At 39.4% G+C, this 16,681-nt stretch overlaps 1 protein-coding gene across 3 annotated transcripts in view; it reads right to left on the minus strand.

Moving 5' to 3' along the window:
• The window catches only part of SNTG2 (syntrophin gamma 2), a 226,420-nt gene extending 214,831 nt beyond the window's left edge, over positions 1 to 11,589 (minus strand). For all 3 annotated transcript variants that reach the window (XM_072926387.1, XM_072926385.1, XM_002195418.6), the window contains exons 1-2: positions 10,968 to 11,589; positions 10,773 to 10,902 (exon numbers count right to left, since the gene is read on the minus strand). In XM_072926387.1, coding sequence (XP_072782488.1) covers positions 10,773 to 10,902; positions 10,968 to 11,554 — 717 coding nt within the window. In that variant the 5' untranslated portion in view covers positions 11,555 to 11,589. The remainder of the gene's footprint in view (positions 1 to 10,772; positions 10,903 to 10,967) is intronic.
• Between the last annotated feature and the right edge of the window lie 5,092 nt (positions 11,590 to 16,681).

A 16,681-nucleotide genomic window follows, 5' to 3' on the forward strand; every position in this document is an offset into this window, starting at 1 on the left:
TATCTGCAGAAGTCATTAGTGAAAGCACCTTAATTTTACATGAGAACATGAATTAGTTCCACAAGATATCTGATCTGTAAATATCAAGCAAGCTGATTAAAGACTGTTTAGACTGCAAAGTATAACTAACATATCTATTTTTTTATTCTGTGCAATGATGTTCAAGGTGACAATTTTCCATTATGTTTAATCAAGAATGTACTTTTCAGTATTTCTTGCAGATTGTATATAGAGAACACAGTATACTGCTATGATTGTTCTTTCAAGTCACATCCAATTAAATGTAAGATAATTAGTTCTCAGTGAGCAGAAACCCTCCTAATGAAACATCAACACCACAAATAAAACAAGAGATTATAGTCAGATTACTCAGTTACAGAGAAATATTATTCTTAGACCTAAATAATGTTTCATCATCTTTCATTTTGGATAATGTTTTGATTACTTAATTTAAATAGAAAAGATCCCTTCTCCATAGGACAAGAGTTTTACAATTTATATTGATAATGCTCTCTTGGTTGGCCTCTATTTGCCAAAGTGTCACAGAAATACTTAAAAAATAATGCTCTGCAAAACACTCTACTTTTTACCATTTATAAATTCCATCTAAAAGGAATTTATAGAATATCATTATGTTAATCTCACACCTCAGTGCCATAAACTATGGCAATAGGTTGGTGAATTTGTTTAATTTTATTTCGTAGTCCTGCTAAATATGATGGGCTAAACCTTAATTTTTTTAAGGTAGAATAGTCTGCCTTACAAAAAACCCATTTTTATAGTTTTCCTGAGCAGACAACAATAACACTAATTGCTTAAAATTATACATGAAGCACTTTCTGTACTTCTTTGTGGCACTTGGCAATTAATCGAAATTTTATAAATTTTAAAAGGTTAAGCCTTAATTTTATGCTATGAAATGATGAAGGAAGAGATTTTTACAAAATAGAATTGGGTTGAGCCTGGTCGAATTAAAATGACACTGGTATTATGAGAATTAGAGAGTCAACTCAAGCAGGTTTACTACATTTAGGTATTTTTTGTTATGAAAACTTCAGCCAGTTGGCACTGAGTTAACCTCAGCAACATTCATAAAAGTCTGTCAAACTGCTAAAAGATGCAAAGAAGAAACAGAGATAGCAGAGATGTAAGTATGGACTTTCTCTATTACATAAAAATACAAATAATCCCTTAAAACAACCCAGTACTCCTTGAGGTCAAAGCAACACATGTCTGCCTACTCACCCCTTTCATATCAATTCTCTTTTTATAACTACTCTATGTTTCTGATTGTAGGAAAAAAAATCCTCTGTTCATTTTTTCATTAACTGAAATGGAGGACCTACAAGAATACATGTTCAGCTAATGAGAAAGTCTGATTTATTTTTATTAGATCTACAGCAAAGATTATGAAGAAAGAGCACAACCTAGTGAAGTACAGAATTAGAGGAGTAAATAAGCACAATAGCACATAAGCACAATTAGTCACAATAAATGAAAAATTGAAGAGATGATAAAAAATCCCTGTATCAAGTCAGCTCGTCAGCTGTGGTTGGTTTGGGTTTTTTCCTTACTATCAGTAAAATATTACATATTATTTTCCTCTTTCCTGACATTTGAAAGGAATATTCTTGGATATTTAGTCACAGATGGTTCCAACTACTACAAGATTGCCCTCAGGAAGAATTACAAATGTAATTTTTGTTTTCTTATTCGAAAGGTTCAATTACAGTTAGTAAAAGTAAGAAGAATGAAGCATTCCTTCAAGCTACAATTTATATTTCTGTCTGTCATAAATAACAGAGAGCTCCTTGGGATTATGCATGCAAATCAGATTTAAACTATTTCAGTGTAAATTGAACCTCTAGGTTGTTGTGGTAGCATTTTAAAGATGAGAATACACAGTCTTAAACTGCACCAGGGGAGGTTTAGGTTGGACATTTGGAAGAAGTTTTTCACAGAAAGGGTGTTTGGGCATTGGAATGGGCTCCCCAGGAAAGTGGTGTAGTCACCATCCCTGGAGGTGTTTAAGACAAGACTGGGTGTGGCACTCAGTGCCATGGTCTAGTTGACAAAGTCATGTTAGGACACAGCCTCCATGATCTCAAAGGTCTTTTCCGACCTAGTTAATTCTGTGATTTTGTGATTTTGACAACTCAGACTTCATACTTTATTCCTGGGCCATCTTCCTAAACCATCTACCTTTAGGAGTATCCATCTATTTCAAAGCCAAATACGCTTAAAGCAGGCAGCTTTCTTATTGGATTAAGCATGTTTTCTGGAAAAAATGTTGCTTTTCAAAGTCCTTTGAGAGCAACACATTCTGCTATATCCCCAGTTTTGATTGTTTAAACAGAGTTGTGACAATGCCATGCTTTGGTTAATGTCTTGTTTAACAAAAACTTACAGCTGTTAAAATTTCTGAATGTCTAATTTCAAGGAAGAAACTAATTTTTTGTAAATGGAAGGTACACTGAATAGATTTATGTCTCAACTTCTGAAACTTTATCAGTAGAAAATTTTGTATCAAATTTTGTTTAATTGGGAGCAAAGATATGTAACTCTAACCAGTGAATTAATTAGCCCATATACAATTTCTGCCATGCTTACCTTGACACTATGAAAATGACACTATGGAATGAAGTGGTAAATCAGTGGTAAGTCAGTCAATGATTTTATCTACAGTACATTTCAGTAATTTTCTAATGTAAAATGAGTGTGAAGTTTATCTTAAATATATGAAAGAAATTGGATGTTTGTGTAGAGTTAGATACAGTGGGCTGAAGTATATTGACTACAGGTTATCTGAAGACTGAGAAGGTTTTTGTTTAATGTTTGATAACCTTGGAGGACATCCAATTTCTATAGATCATAAGAATAAAAATTTCCTGCCTTATAAATTGTAAATGGTACTACCATAACACATACGTCTGTGATTATAAGTCACAGAAGTGGAAAAAATATCATATAGTTATGATAATGTATAATAACAGTATAATACAGTTATTACACATTTTCATAACTATATGATACTTTTTAATAACTGTATAATACAGTTTTTGTCAGAGAATAATGTCTTTTTTTACTCCTCTACTTTTCAGATATTATGAATACAGACACATACAGTTATGCACACATGTTCCACTAGAATCAAAGATTCCTTTAATGATCACAAAATCCTGTAAAACAGGCTTGGAGATTCTAGAACAGTAAAGTTACTCTTCAAAGCACACTAGGAAGTCTAATCCTTTTATGTCATGTATTTTTTCCCTTATTATTCAAAAAAGAGCATTCTGTTTAGCACATCCAGCATATGAACCATATGATGCACCAGATGCCTTAGTAAATAATTCATCTCTTAATGAAAAGTACAATAAATAGTTGCATAAAACTGTGTGACTATGCAACTGATAACTACCCTTTCAAAACTAGAAAAAGAGGAGATTTTATAAAGAGCAATAGCTATACCACAAAACAATACTGTCAGACTGAACTGGAAACATATGCTTAATTATGCTTCAACTGTATTCTGGAAATGAGCACACAGCACAGATTACTGCATATCCTTATATTGCTGCTCCATCAGGGCTCATGAAGGGTGGCAAAAGAATGTCTGAATGTTGCATTTACTATGCCTAAGACAGCAGGATAGGTTGAGAAAGAGAGGCAAAGACACATGACATAAAATAAGATTGTAATGCCTGCTTCAAGTGAGCATTTTACAGGTATAGAAGACACTAGCATTTTATTAACACAAGTATAAGTAATTCCTAAAGCCTTTCTAAAAATGTGATTTAATACTGCTAAGATAGAATTTGTATGGAAAGATGTGCCCATGAATTTCCTTGCAGTATCTATGTCATAGCCAGTGAAGTAAATGAAAAACCTATCTCTATGCCTGTTGATTTAACAGGCTTGCTGGAGAGGAAGATGGCAACACACTTGTGACAAACAGCTTTCAAATATGCATGTGTCCTCATGCTATCCCATATGAGATCTATTCTTCTGACACTTTCCTCCAATAAATTTACTATTTGCATATATACCTAGAGGAAAAATACAGCTTCTATAGAGGAAACAAAATAATATTCCTTACTATCTCCCATTTTGTTTAGCACTGTTTTGAATGTGAATTTTTGTTCTTATTTTTCCTGTTACATATTGTAACATGATGTATCCATGTTCATGGTAATCCTAAACATACTAGTCCTTAGTTACACAAGTAGCAGCAGCCAATAAGTTAAATGAATGAGATTTCTCCAAAGTCTACATCTGTTACTAGATGGGACAGGATAGTGCATGATATAGTGAGAGGAAAAAAAGAAATCTAATTGAGATAAAAAAGAAAACTTTGAAAAACATTCTCTAAATGGGGAAGTTTTATCAGGCATTCACAAAATGTAAAGTACTGAAAGAAAATTTCCTCAATCCAAATTCACAAAGAAAGCCCCAAAACCAGCTCAAAACCTTAACTGAAATCTCTTTCCTTCAGTTTTTCTGCTGATACAAGTAGGAACAATAATGCTCAACCACTTCATAGAGTGCTCCAAAACTTACCATGTTACTATTTACATTTTCTCTGGTAGGAACAATAATGCTCAACCACTTCACAGAGTGCTCCAAAACTTACCATGTTACTGTTTACATTTTTTCTGGTGTACGGATAGATATTAACATCAGTGAGTAAGAACCAATGTTGTATCACTGTAGAAACGCTGTCCACCAGCATGCACAGAGGCTGAGCTACTCTGAGCCCCATTTCAACTCATTCCATTGTAGTTAGACCTCCTGATAAACCTAGGCATAAACAAGAACTCCCAACAAACAGTAAAACCAACAAACCATTGTTTTGTGGCAAGGAAAGATTATCAAGAGCTTATGATACAGATTTGACACCAAAAGATTTTGATTCCAGCCCAGGGTAAGACTGCTTCTGTGGTCCTTAACAAACCAGTTTAGCCTGTCTGCTGCACCTCACTGTAACTACTCCTTTCAGTCAAGGAAGTGCTATGGAATTCAGCCACTCAGACTTTGGGAAGTCACTGTGTTTACAGTGCAGATGTTAAGCACCCATGAAAAAAAGCTACTCCAGATGCACTTTGCGCAGCAAATGGCATCACACAGAACTTGCCTGTTAAGGGAAAAGGTTTCTCCTTAGCTTTTATTCATCTAGTGACTTACAATTCTCAGCTAAGCTCTGCAAAGGTCACAAAATCACAAAAATCACAAAACAACAGGCATAAAACAGTCATTCAAGTTTGGCATGGTGGAGGAAAGCATTATAAGGGTAATGATTTTAGAGTATCATGCAGCATGAGCATGTACAACGCCTCTTTAAACACAGTACAAAAAACCTTGATGTTTTGCATTGATTTTTCTGTCCACAGCTTCTCTAAATATGAGAAGTGCATTTTGTGCCCACAACAATCTGAACTTCACAAGGAGATGATAAATGAGATAATATTGATTAGATTGTGCTAAAGGGTTCCAGCTCTTCAAGGTTATATCCTTTAGAGAGTTTGTAAATCTCATTATAGAAATCTGCCTGTTGATATACATAAATAAAGAGTGGCAGAAGGGTTCCAGTAAGACAGCTCTCACTGAAGTCACGCTGTTCTTCAGACAGAAAGTTCAGACAAGCAGGTACAGAAGAGCTCAATAGAGTAGAATCAGCTTCCCTTTTTCAAAGAAAACAGACCAATAAAATTTAGATCAGAACTGCTGTAAGAGTATTACTGGAAAAGAGTGTCTGTAGTGAAACACAATCATGGGCATCAGTTGGCTTTAACTGTCAGCTTCATCTGTAATGTGAAGGATGAGTAAGTCCACTAAATTGCTCCAACTAGTTTAACATGCAGTTCTTGTAGTAAATTAATCTTAACTTCAGCAAGAGCCTTTTCTTGCTTTTGGTGGTGAAAAAAAAAAAAAAATCCAAAAACTATGAAGGAGCAGACCAAAAAGAAAGTGCAATAATCTGATGAATTCCCCTGGAGTTCTGCATTCACTCTCAACTAAAGGAGGACAAGAAGAGGCATTTAAACTAGCCATCTGCTTTTTAAAAACTTCAGATTTCTCCCTGACATGTGGCAGGAGAGAGGGGCTGGCTGGATATGTCTGAGGTGTGGGGAAGAGTATATACTGAAAAGAAGCAGAGGTCCTACTGTCCTGATGGGCAGAAGTCACCAATGCACAATGCCAGCCACAAAGGCTGACAGCATTAGCCACAACAGAGAGCAATCCATGCAATCATTTCCCTTTACTTGGCACTCATTACACTCCACCCAGGTTTGGGCCCTGCAACACAACAAACACTGACAAAGGAGAGCACATCTCATCAAAGCCCACTGAAATGGGCCAGGGACTGAAGCACTTCCCCTGTGAGAAACAGCTGAGTAAGCTGGGCCTGCTTGAACCTAAGGAAGAAGGGGCTTCGAGGGAGGAGCTAACAGCTCACCCCCACTTCACCAGGAAAAGAGCCCAGCAGGGAGCAGCTTGCACAGAGAGGCTGAGCAGTCTCCATCCTTGGAGGTTTTGAAGATGCACTGGGAAAAGACCTGAGCAACTCAATCTGAATTCCACACGGTCACTACTTTCAGGGGAAGGTTACACTTGTGGACCTCCCAAGGTCCCTTTAAACCTGAGTGAATCTGATTTGTGTTTGCTGTCTCCATTATTGTGATGCCACTGACAAGCAAGAATAGGTGTCAGTTTTGTAGGAATGGTCATGCTCTATTCCTTTCTGCTGACCTCTACTACCATTTCTATTCTAAGCAGTCTCTGAACTCTCAAGTGAAAATGATTCTATTTATATTCGCCTCATAAAATGTTTAAAACATCAGAAAAAAAAATCTGTCTACAATATGAAACACAGATCTGAGATGTAAAAGGAATACCAATGCTCTTCTTTTTCTGAGCGGCAGGTGGGCAGGCACAAGTCTTATTTCCATTAAGATGTTAAAGCCATATACTTGAATGTTTTTTTAATTATTTTGCTAAGTGTTTTCATGGAGTTATATACAGGTAAAATACATATTCACATTTGATTTGTGAAAACAAGGAAGCCAAGTGATGAAAAATGAAATGTTTGACCACTCGGATATTAAGTAGCTGTTTGGTAAAGTCTTTAATGGGATCTTGAAACTATTAATCTCACAGATTTTTTGGGGGGGAAGAAACACCTTCCCAAATAAGTGGGAAGACAAAATTTACACTAGAAAGTAATTATTAGGCTTCACACAACAGAGTACACGGACACCTCCTCCCAGTCATGAAGCTCCACCATATCTTTTCTTGTTTGCCATCCTCAAATCAGAAGACAAATTCTGTTCACTTTACAGCAAAAGTTTCTGAAATCAGCTTTTGAGAAGCAAGGAATTGTAATAGAAAATTACTATCTGTGAGAAAATGCTTCAATTAGTAAGTATATCCTATAGATTTGTATTGTGGCATAGACAGATCTTGGAAACAACCTTGAAACCCATGCCACCTCAATACTGATAACTTCTCATAAAAATCACAGGAAAATTGAAGCTTCTGACAATCACATACAGTACGACTTAATGGATTCCAAACTTACTAAAATATTTGTGTGGAATATAAAGGTGGTCATCTATTTTACAAAACCATCAAGATTAACTGTTGACCCTGAAAAGACAGAGAGAAGACAAGACACCGAGGCTTGTGGTAACATGACACCTAGTGTTCACTTTCTGGAAGCTTCAGTATTGGTGGGGGACGAATATTGAAAAAACATCAATGTCCCAGGACATCTTTAAAAAAAAAAAAAAAAAGTAGATATTTATACTAGCATCTCTAAGCAAGTGCCTAAATCACACAGACACAGTGAAAACCGAGAAGAGGAAAGGAAAATCTGCCTGTGCTGCACTTGCCCTTCTTATTGAGTATACAGTTTGGGTAACTGCAGAGAAGAGTGCTATCCAAACAAGTTTCATGTTGCTGGCTTTATTTCTTTGGGTTTCTGCTGCAAAAAGGAACAGTCTGCTTATTGCTCTTTTTCTGGTTGTGTATAGAAGTTTTTAGAAAACTGGATCTACTACATATAATATGCCCAAGTTTAAGATAATAGTCCCTATTAAAAAAAAAAAAAAACCAAAAAAAACCCAAAACCCCAAAAAGGTCTATTTCTACATAGCAATGAACTGTACATTTATTTCTTCTTTTAAAATCGTGATGTATCAACAGTACAAGTACCTCTTACATTATCATTTCCTTCCAAGTTTCTAGCAACACAATGAAAACCACAGTAACTAATGCATACTAGATCAATGAGACCATAAAATCCTTGTAAGAATATGTCACAAGGACTCTAACATTGTAAAAATTACTAAGATATATGACCCCTTGAGTATTTCCAAGGGCAAAGGCTGGAAAGGATTATATAAGAAATTAGAACAAAAAGTTCACTACAGATAGAGGAAACATATACTAATTTTTGAAATCAGATGAGTAAGAATCTATGTCTGGTACTGAATGAAACAGGTGTTTCATTACACTGAGATTGGCAAAACATTAAAGCCAAAGTCTGACTGAAAATTTGTTCTATAGAACTGAACATAAACAACTGTACTTCAAGAAGTTTATAGATAATTGATATAGATACATATAGATACATGCATGCAAAAAAAATCAGTATTTTATTACAAATCTATAATTGTCTTTAATTTAGAAGTATGCTGAGTTATTTTGCAGGGGATAGTATTTAACTGTTATCCTTCTGAAGAGAAAAAAACCACAAATACAACACATCTATCTTTTAGCACTAATATTGTCTAGCTACTAGAATCCCAAACAATTAATTTGACTCAGCAAGCAATATTTAGTAAACACTAACTACTGTTATTATATCTTATTTCTGAGAAAAATGTGCACACAGTCAATACACAGGCATTAAAATACACATTTTTCTTTCAACAAGGTAAACAGATTTAGATTCCAATACTGCTAAATAACTTAAGAAGATGCAAGTCAAGCACTTGTCACTCCGTGAATTATAAATCAAGTTCTTATTTTTCAATACTTTTTGAGCATAATTTTCTTCAGAAGTTCAGTATGTGGCATATCTGGGGAGCCAAAAAATTATCTGCCATAAGATGTCCCAGTTGAACTTGAGTCTAAATGGCTTTTTTACTAAGACTATTTATTCATTCCTTCTTTCAATCACACACGTCTGTTAGAAATAGCCAGGAAAGTGAGGCTAAATTTGTCTGTTTGTTAGAAACAGACAGCTTGCCAAAGCCTTAGATTCATAGCACTATTTCTCATTTAGGGTCAAAGTACATTGTGTAGTCACATGCCTTTAGTTCCTATTGCTCTTCCCAAGAGGTTAATTCACCATTCTTGAAGTGCCTAGTTTGGTCCCAGGCTATTGGTCTTAAACATACACATTTGACACAACTACAAGAATACCAGTAATAAATTTCACCTAATGATAGGGATTATCCCTCACCCTTAACACTGAAATATCCTGAACTGCCATACAACCTAATCAGCTGTTAACATTTTAGATAATTGCTGCACAGATTATTTTTGCAGTTCCTGAGCAGGTCTTACAAATTAAGACGTGTGAAACAATTTTAAAACACAGTAGGTTTAACTCCATTATTGCTTTTTGAATTATAGAAATTCTAAAAGCTCAAAGGTTAAATTTATGCATCTCCTCACACACGGTCAAAAGATAGATGCAAATACAGGCTGTGAAAGCTTCTCAGACAAGACAACAGTTTGTTTCCACAGATTTATGTGCAACTGTCATACATGCTTATGATTACAGGTATCTTCTACCCTTTTCTTCTACACTTGAATTTCCAAATATTACTTTCATTTTTATGATTACAGAAGCTTGAAGTAGTTACAAATCACTGTAAGGGAGAACCTGTCTCTAAGTCAGCTTTCATGCAGCTGAGGCACCTTCTAAACAACACTCTGGATAAAACATCAGGAAGATAAATACAATTTTTCTTTTAAAAAATTGAAAGGTTGTGGTCACCAAAACAGCTCGAAGGATAAGGTAAAAAAAAAAAAAAGTTTATTTTAGCACTGGTACATATTTTATATAAATAAAATGAATAATTTTTTAGCTGGTGATCGAAAACGATTGCTATGACAAAACAACTTTACATGCCAAGAAGAGCGGCGTGTTAAACCACAGAGTCTGTAATGATTTTAAGAGGTCTGCAGGACAGACCTACTACATTTTATACAAACCAGGACAGCGGAGAACCGCCGTCAGAGGGCATCATTCATGAATGATTTGCCAAATACGCTGCCGTGAAGTAGCAAGTTATTTTCTAACTCCCTCACGGGCTTCTCCTAAAAGTGCATGAGATGCTAAATACATCCAAGTAGCTGACCTTTTTTTTTTTTTTTTTTTTTTTTTTTAATTTATCATCGCAGGCTTGCAGCTGTGTTTCAAACTGAATGATACAAGGCGGTCCCCGGGGAACTCGACCCTCACGCTGCAGCCTGTCACGGCGCGCTGAGAATCGCGACCGGGATCAACCGGGACACGTCCCGCCCGGCCGCGCTCGGGCCCCGGTGCCGCCCGGCTGCGGAGGGAGGCGAGGTGCGGCCGTCCCGCCCGGGGAGCCGCGGCAGAGCCCCGCCGGCATCCCGAGCCCGCACCGCCCCGCTCGCCGTCCCTCCCGCAGGCGCCTCCCTCCCTCTCTTCGGGCAGCGCCGCCGCGGGACCCTCCCCACCCCCGCCCCGCCGCGGGAGTTGGCACCGGGACGGGCTGAGGGGGAGCGGTACTTGCCCAGGTGGGGACGAGGAGGCTGCCGGGCCGCTCGAGCGGTGCTGGAGGAGGCTGCTTCCCCGCCACGCTCATCTCCTCCCATGCAGCTGGCGTAGTCCTCTCAGTCGGGCGGCTCGGCGGGACGCGGCGCCTCCGGCACCGACTCCCAAGCGCCCGCCCCTCCCGGCAGCGCCGGCGTCCCGGGCTCCGCGGGGCAGGCGGGCTCCGCGGGGCAGGCGGGCTCCGCGGGGCAGGCGGGCTCCGCGGGGCAGGCGGGCTCCGCGCTGCCCTCCGCCGCCCGCGGCCGGGCGGGGTGGGACGGGGGCGTTCGCCGAGGGCTCGGAGCCGGGAGGGACGAGGAAGGCGGCGGCGTGGCGCTGGCTATTTAACTTGGCTCTTCGCCGGGGGAAGGTGCCTCCGCTCCCGCTCCCCTCCCCTCCGCGGCCGCATCCCGACAGCCGAGCTCTGGGTGCTCCTGCGAGCGCTGCCGCGCTCCTCCCCGACACCGCACGGCTCCGCTCGGCCCGCCCGCGCCGCCCCGCGGGGCAAAGGCGGGCGGGGGCTCCGGCCTCCCGCGCTGCCCCGGCGGGGCAGGGGCGCTGCTGCTGCCGGGGGAAGGTGGGCGACGTGGCGGGGTTAGGGCGCCGCCACTTCGAGCGCAGCCCCCTCGCCTTGTCCGCGCCCGTAGCGGGCAGCTGCGCCTCCCGTTGGGTCACAAGGGACAGCCGCCCCTGCTCGCTGATCTCTGAATCAAAACCAAGAATAGTTTGACGTCCCTCGAGTATTCTTGATACCCTTGGCATTGTGTAACACTTGACCAGGAAAAGCCCCCAGTCCTAAACACTGTGATGAGAATTTGCTTTCCCGTGCATCTTTAGCTCCCGTCCAATTCCTGACCATGGTCCTTGGCCCAGACTATCAGTTTTGGGGGAGCTTCTTGCAGTCCAGTGGTAGCAATGTGGAAGCTGATCCCAAGGCAAAGAAGTTCTTTCCGGTCCTTAGCAAACTACTTTATTAGGAGACATATATTTTGACTCTTAAAGAGATAGAAGGGAAAGCTCTTAATTTTTTCTATCCGTTGATTTAAAAATATGTGCTTCATGCACATAACTTTCTGTTTGCTTACCTAAATGTAATTTGAAAAGGCATCTCTGTTCTCTTTTGACACCTCTGCCTTTGTCATGCACAAATAGATAATAAAAGTATGACTGGAGTTGGCTAGACTTCTTATAAAGTTACTTTTAGAGTTGGGGCTTTTTCCCCCTGCTAAAGCACATGAGAAAAGCAAGAAAGAAACATGCATCATCTTTCTCTTGGAGGTAAATCTATACAAAAATATTGGTTGTCACTGCTATACTTTATCGTAGAATGAATTCCTCTCTCCCCGTGTTTTCCTGGTCAGAAGATACCTGACATCATCCCTGTTTACTGTTTGATCTTCATACATACCAGAGCCCTGGAGAAGAAGGGGAGAGGTGGACAAGAGGGAAGTTTGTTATGTGGGATTATGGGATTTAATTTGTTCTCCTTTGCTGCTCAGGGCCCTCCATCTGTGCCTGAGTTGTTTTCTTTACCATGCACAGAGGTGTGGAGTTTGACATGCAGCAAGGAGTCAATGCCATTCTGCTCAAGAGCTGGAGTTCATACTCAAGCCAATCTGCCCCAGTCCATCCTGTGCATGAAAAGGCATTTATCTCACTCCCTGCCTGTAGAAAAGTGCGTGACAGCACACCAGAGCGTGAAATGTTGGAAGAGATGAGACTGGGCCACTGCCTCGCATGACCATCCAAACTTAGGTGCATGCAGACACTGCGAGAGGTATGAGGCTAAGCACAGCCAAAGCAAGCAAAGGTGGACTTCTCCACGGGAGTTGCCAGGAACCAGCAAATAACAGCAGCACTCCTGGCAAGTATTTGCCAGTATGGATAGTAGTTTCCTGTGACTACAAACTTGTTACTTCATCCAGAATTGCTTCTCATGGTTCTTCTTCATAAATATGGCATAAAAGTGAGGATTAAAAAGTGGAGATACAAGTTTGTGTAAATATAAAATAAATGGCAGCTATAGGATAATGTACAGGGAATATATATGGGAAATTACTGACAGAGATAAGTAAAATAGAATGAATTTACTTTCCAGAATGTTTCTCTTTACCTACAAGCTGTGATTTTTTAAACATAAAAATCTTTGTCAGTTGATATAATTAAGCCTTGTACACAATATGTGACTACCTGAGTGGCATATCTTAACATTGACAATTACATAAATGTTTTCTGAAATTCAACAGCCAAGGAACTATTATTGTTAATTTCTTTTTGGAATTAACAAATGCCCTTCAGTGAATTATATTTTCCTATGGTGTTGCTGTACTGAACATGAGTGGGTACATATAATTTGTGAAAGGATTAGGAAAAAATACATATTTTTACTTAAGTTGAGCTAAGCAAATTTGTGATGGCTTCATCTAATGCTTTATTTCAAGGGGTTATCAGGTTTAGTAGCTTAAGAAACATACAAGCTTCTTTAGGAGTTGATGTTTTGTCCAGTTTGTTACTAGTTGAAAGCATGTATGCATTTTTCCCTGTCTTCTTTTTTGTACTTTTTCAGTTTTACTGCATCTCTGAGCCTGCAAAACCTTTTGCTTTTGCCATTTCTGAAATAAAGTAAATTGAAGCTAGCTGTCACATAGCTATTTTAGTGATGAGAGTTTTTGTTTTTCTGGATTACATTAAATCCTATAATTTAAAATAAGGCACATTTTTGAAATTCTCATAAAAATCTACAAAATCATGCAAAGAGATGGCAGTTCAAAACAATGCAGAATGTTTTCAATAAGATGGCTTTAAGCCAAACTCATTATTTTGGGGTGTTACATTAGACAATTGCCAAGAAGTTTCATTCAGATCTGACTTGCTTCACAACAGGAAAATTGAAAATTGTGCAAAAGATTTGAATAAAATCAGCATGTACGAAAACAGTTGCAAACTGCCGACTCTGGAAGGTATCATATTACAGACCTGTTTTTATTTCTTTCTGTTTTCATAGACATGCTTTGCATTTGTATATACAAGCACACATACACACAGATGATTCTTGACTTAGAGAACGGAAGCAGAAGACTATTAGCACTAAAACAATAAATAATTTATTTTACTAAGGTGTCAAGGTTAAAAAATTTTTCCAGAAAAGTGAATTGAAAGAGTATAATTTGATTTTCCAGGAAACTTAGACATTAAAACATAGCTCTGTCAATACAAGAACCTTCACAAAGCTACTGAAGTCCATTTGTTGTCTTAATACAAACTCCAAGATTTGCAGATGCCATTTTAGTTTTTAGATGTTAATATTTTCTGTATTAATCAGGAAGGAGGCCTTTTGTAAAACTTTATGGTTTTGTGAACTTCATTACACCTAATATTTTACTAATAAAATAAATGCTCCACCATTTAATTTTGTGTTGTGGGAAGAGATTAAAGATATAGGGAAGCAAAGAATATTTTTTAAAGTATATTGGGTTTGCATGACCAAGGTTTTGTAGTGGGGGGACTGCAAGGGTGGTTTCTGTGAGCAGCTGCCAGAAGCTTCCTCGGTGTCCAGCAGAGCCATTGCCAGACAGCTCCAGATGGATGTGCCTCTGGCCAAGGCTGTGCCAATTAGAACTGCTGGTAATGCCTATGAGATAAGAGAGTTAAGAAGAAGAAAAAGAAAAGTGATTGTGCTGGTGTAATTGTGGCCAGAGCAGAGTGGGATGAGAACACAAGAGGAACTCTCAGAGGCTCTGCAGACACCAGGGTCAGTGCAGAAGGAGGGGCAGGAGATGCTCCAGGCACCAGAGCTGAGATTCCCCTGCAGCCCGTGGTGCAGCCCATGGTGAGGCAGCTGTGCCCCTGCAGCCCGTGGGGATCCACAGGGATGCAGAGATCCACCTGCAGCCCTTGGAGGAGCCCCACACCAGAGCAGGTGGATGCCTGGAGGAGGCTGTGACCCTGTGCAAGGCCCACGCTGGAGCAGGGTCCTGCAGACCTGTGGAGAGAGGAAAAACAATGTTAATAAATGGACCATAACCCCCATTCCCATATCCCTGCACTGCTGGGGGGAGAAGTTAGAGCTGGAAGAAGGGATGGGTCAGGGGAAAGTTTTTAAGGTCTTATTTTACTTTACATTATCCTGCTTTGATTTTGTTAGTAGTAAACTTAATATGTCTAATTGGCATCTGTTTTGCCTGTGACAGTATTTGGTGAATGATTTCTCTCTGTCCTTATCTCAACCTATGAACTTTTTGTTATATTATCTCTCCTCTGTTCAGCTGCAAAGGAAAATGAGAGACTGGCTTTTGATTAGTGTCTGGAATTCAGCTAGAGGCAAACAACTAGAAAAATAAGTTTTTGACTTGGAAATTGTAGGTAAGGAATTATAAAAATGCCAGATGTCCCAAGGAAACTGCTGCCTATCCTGATGAGGATGCTGCCATTTAGCCACCTCTATTTTCCAATTTAGGAGAAGGAAGGCACTAGTATGCTGACAATCAGCCTTAGATACCTATTTCAATCTGCTCTCCATTGGCCACTTTTGTTGTGTCAAACTCAGGAATAAGGGGAAAACTACATTAAATAACAACTGGACAGCCTATCAGAGGACAGTAATGTTTGAGTCTTCTTGAAATCCACACTGGTAAATCTCTAAAATTTCACAAATATATTCTTTTTCTTCAAAAGACAAACATTCCCTCACTCTCCCAAAACTATAATGTGCATCAAATAAGTTGTAAATTGTCCCAGAAATTTCTCCAGTTCATTCAGTAGGGTAAAAACCTGTAACTGTACATACAGCAGTAGCAAACTGGAAAGAGACCGTAAAATTGTCTAACATTAAAGGAAAGACTGCTGAATTTCAAAGAAACAAACAAAAACTTTCCTTGAACAACTGTTCATTGAGAAAGTGGGATTGAAATAAGTGTCTCATCCTTTGGGCCCAATGGTTTGAGCAGCATATGGGAGAGACTGTTAAAAAGTTTGCTGAACTGTGTTTCCCACCCATTTACTGAGGCATAGGTACACGTTACCAGGGCACCCTGCTGCCAAAGTTAAGGATTGGCTAGGGCAAGCTGTAATATTTTGGCTGTCGCTATCACACAAGTGAGTATTGACTGCATCAATCAGGAATTCATCATCCCAGGCTATTCAAAGGAGCAACTCATCACTGCTGTCCTGAGCAAGTTATTACAAAAGATGATCAAAAATTGGTAACTGAGTGGATATCTGAAAGATGTATTCCCAGTGGATATTTATAGAGGAACATTGATCAGTATGTATTTCTCAAAATCAGACAGTTTTAATAACACTGAAAACATCAATATAGACTTTCCGTGCTTATCACCAACTGACAAAAAATAGCAAGTGGCAAGCAATTGGCTAAATGGCACTCAGCAACCAAGTAGGATTTTAGTCCTGCTTCTTGAAGCTCCTGATATTCATTCTTGCCTGTCCTTGAAATCTGCCTTGTACTACCAAGCGGAGGAGCTGATGTTCTGCAAACTTGAATATTTTGTGTGTGCTGGTTCTTTGCAGACAGCAGTGTGCCAAGACATTCTGTGGAAGCTCTGCCAATATGCAAAAGGGATATGGTATTTCATGGCCAAAGGAAGCACAAACAAGTATTCACCTTGTGAGAGGGGGAATAGATAAGTTCTGGAAAACTACAGTCATTACTCCGTTTTAGAAATTGCTTGGCACCAGAATAGTTGCCAGTTCTGGGAGGCGACAGTAGAATATAGAAATCCCTACTTCTTGGGAAGTGCCTATCTCACTGAGACCTGTCTCAGTGAGATTTGATGCTCTTTTCAGCTTTCTGTTTTACACTGGTTTCTGCTCATTACATTTAGTAGCTAATGTATAAGCATCACTATGAGCTATTTATCATATCACATAGTC

This window comes from Taeniopygia guttata, chromosome 3 (genome assembly GCF_048771995.1).
Source record: "Taeniopygia guttata chromosome 3, bTaeGut7.mat, whole genome shotgun sequence".
Taxonomy (NCBI): Eukaryota; Metazoa; Chordata; class Aves; order Passeriformes; family Estrildidae; genus Taeniopygia; species Taeniopygia guttata.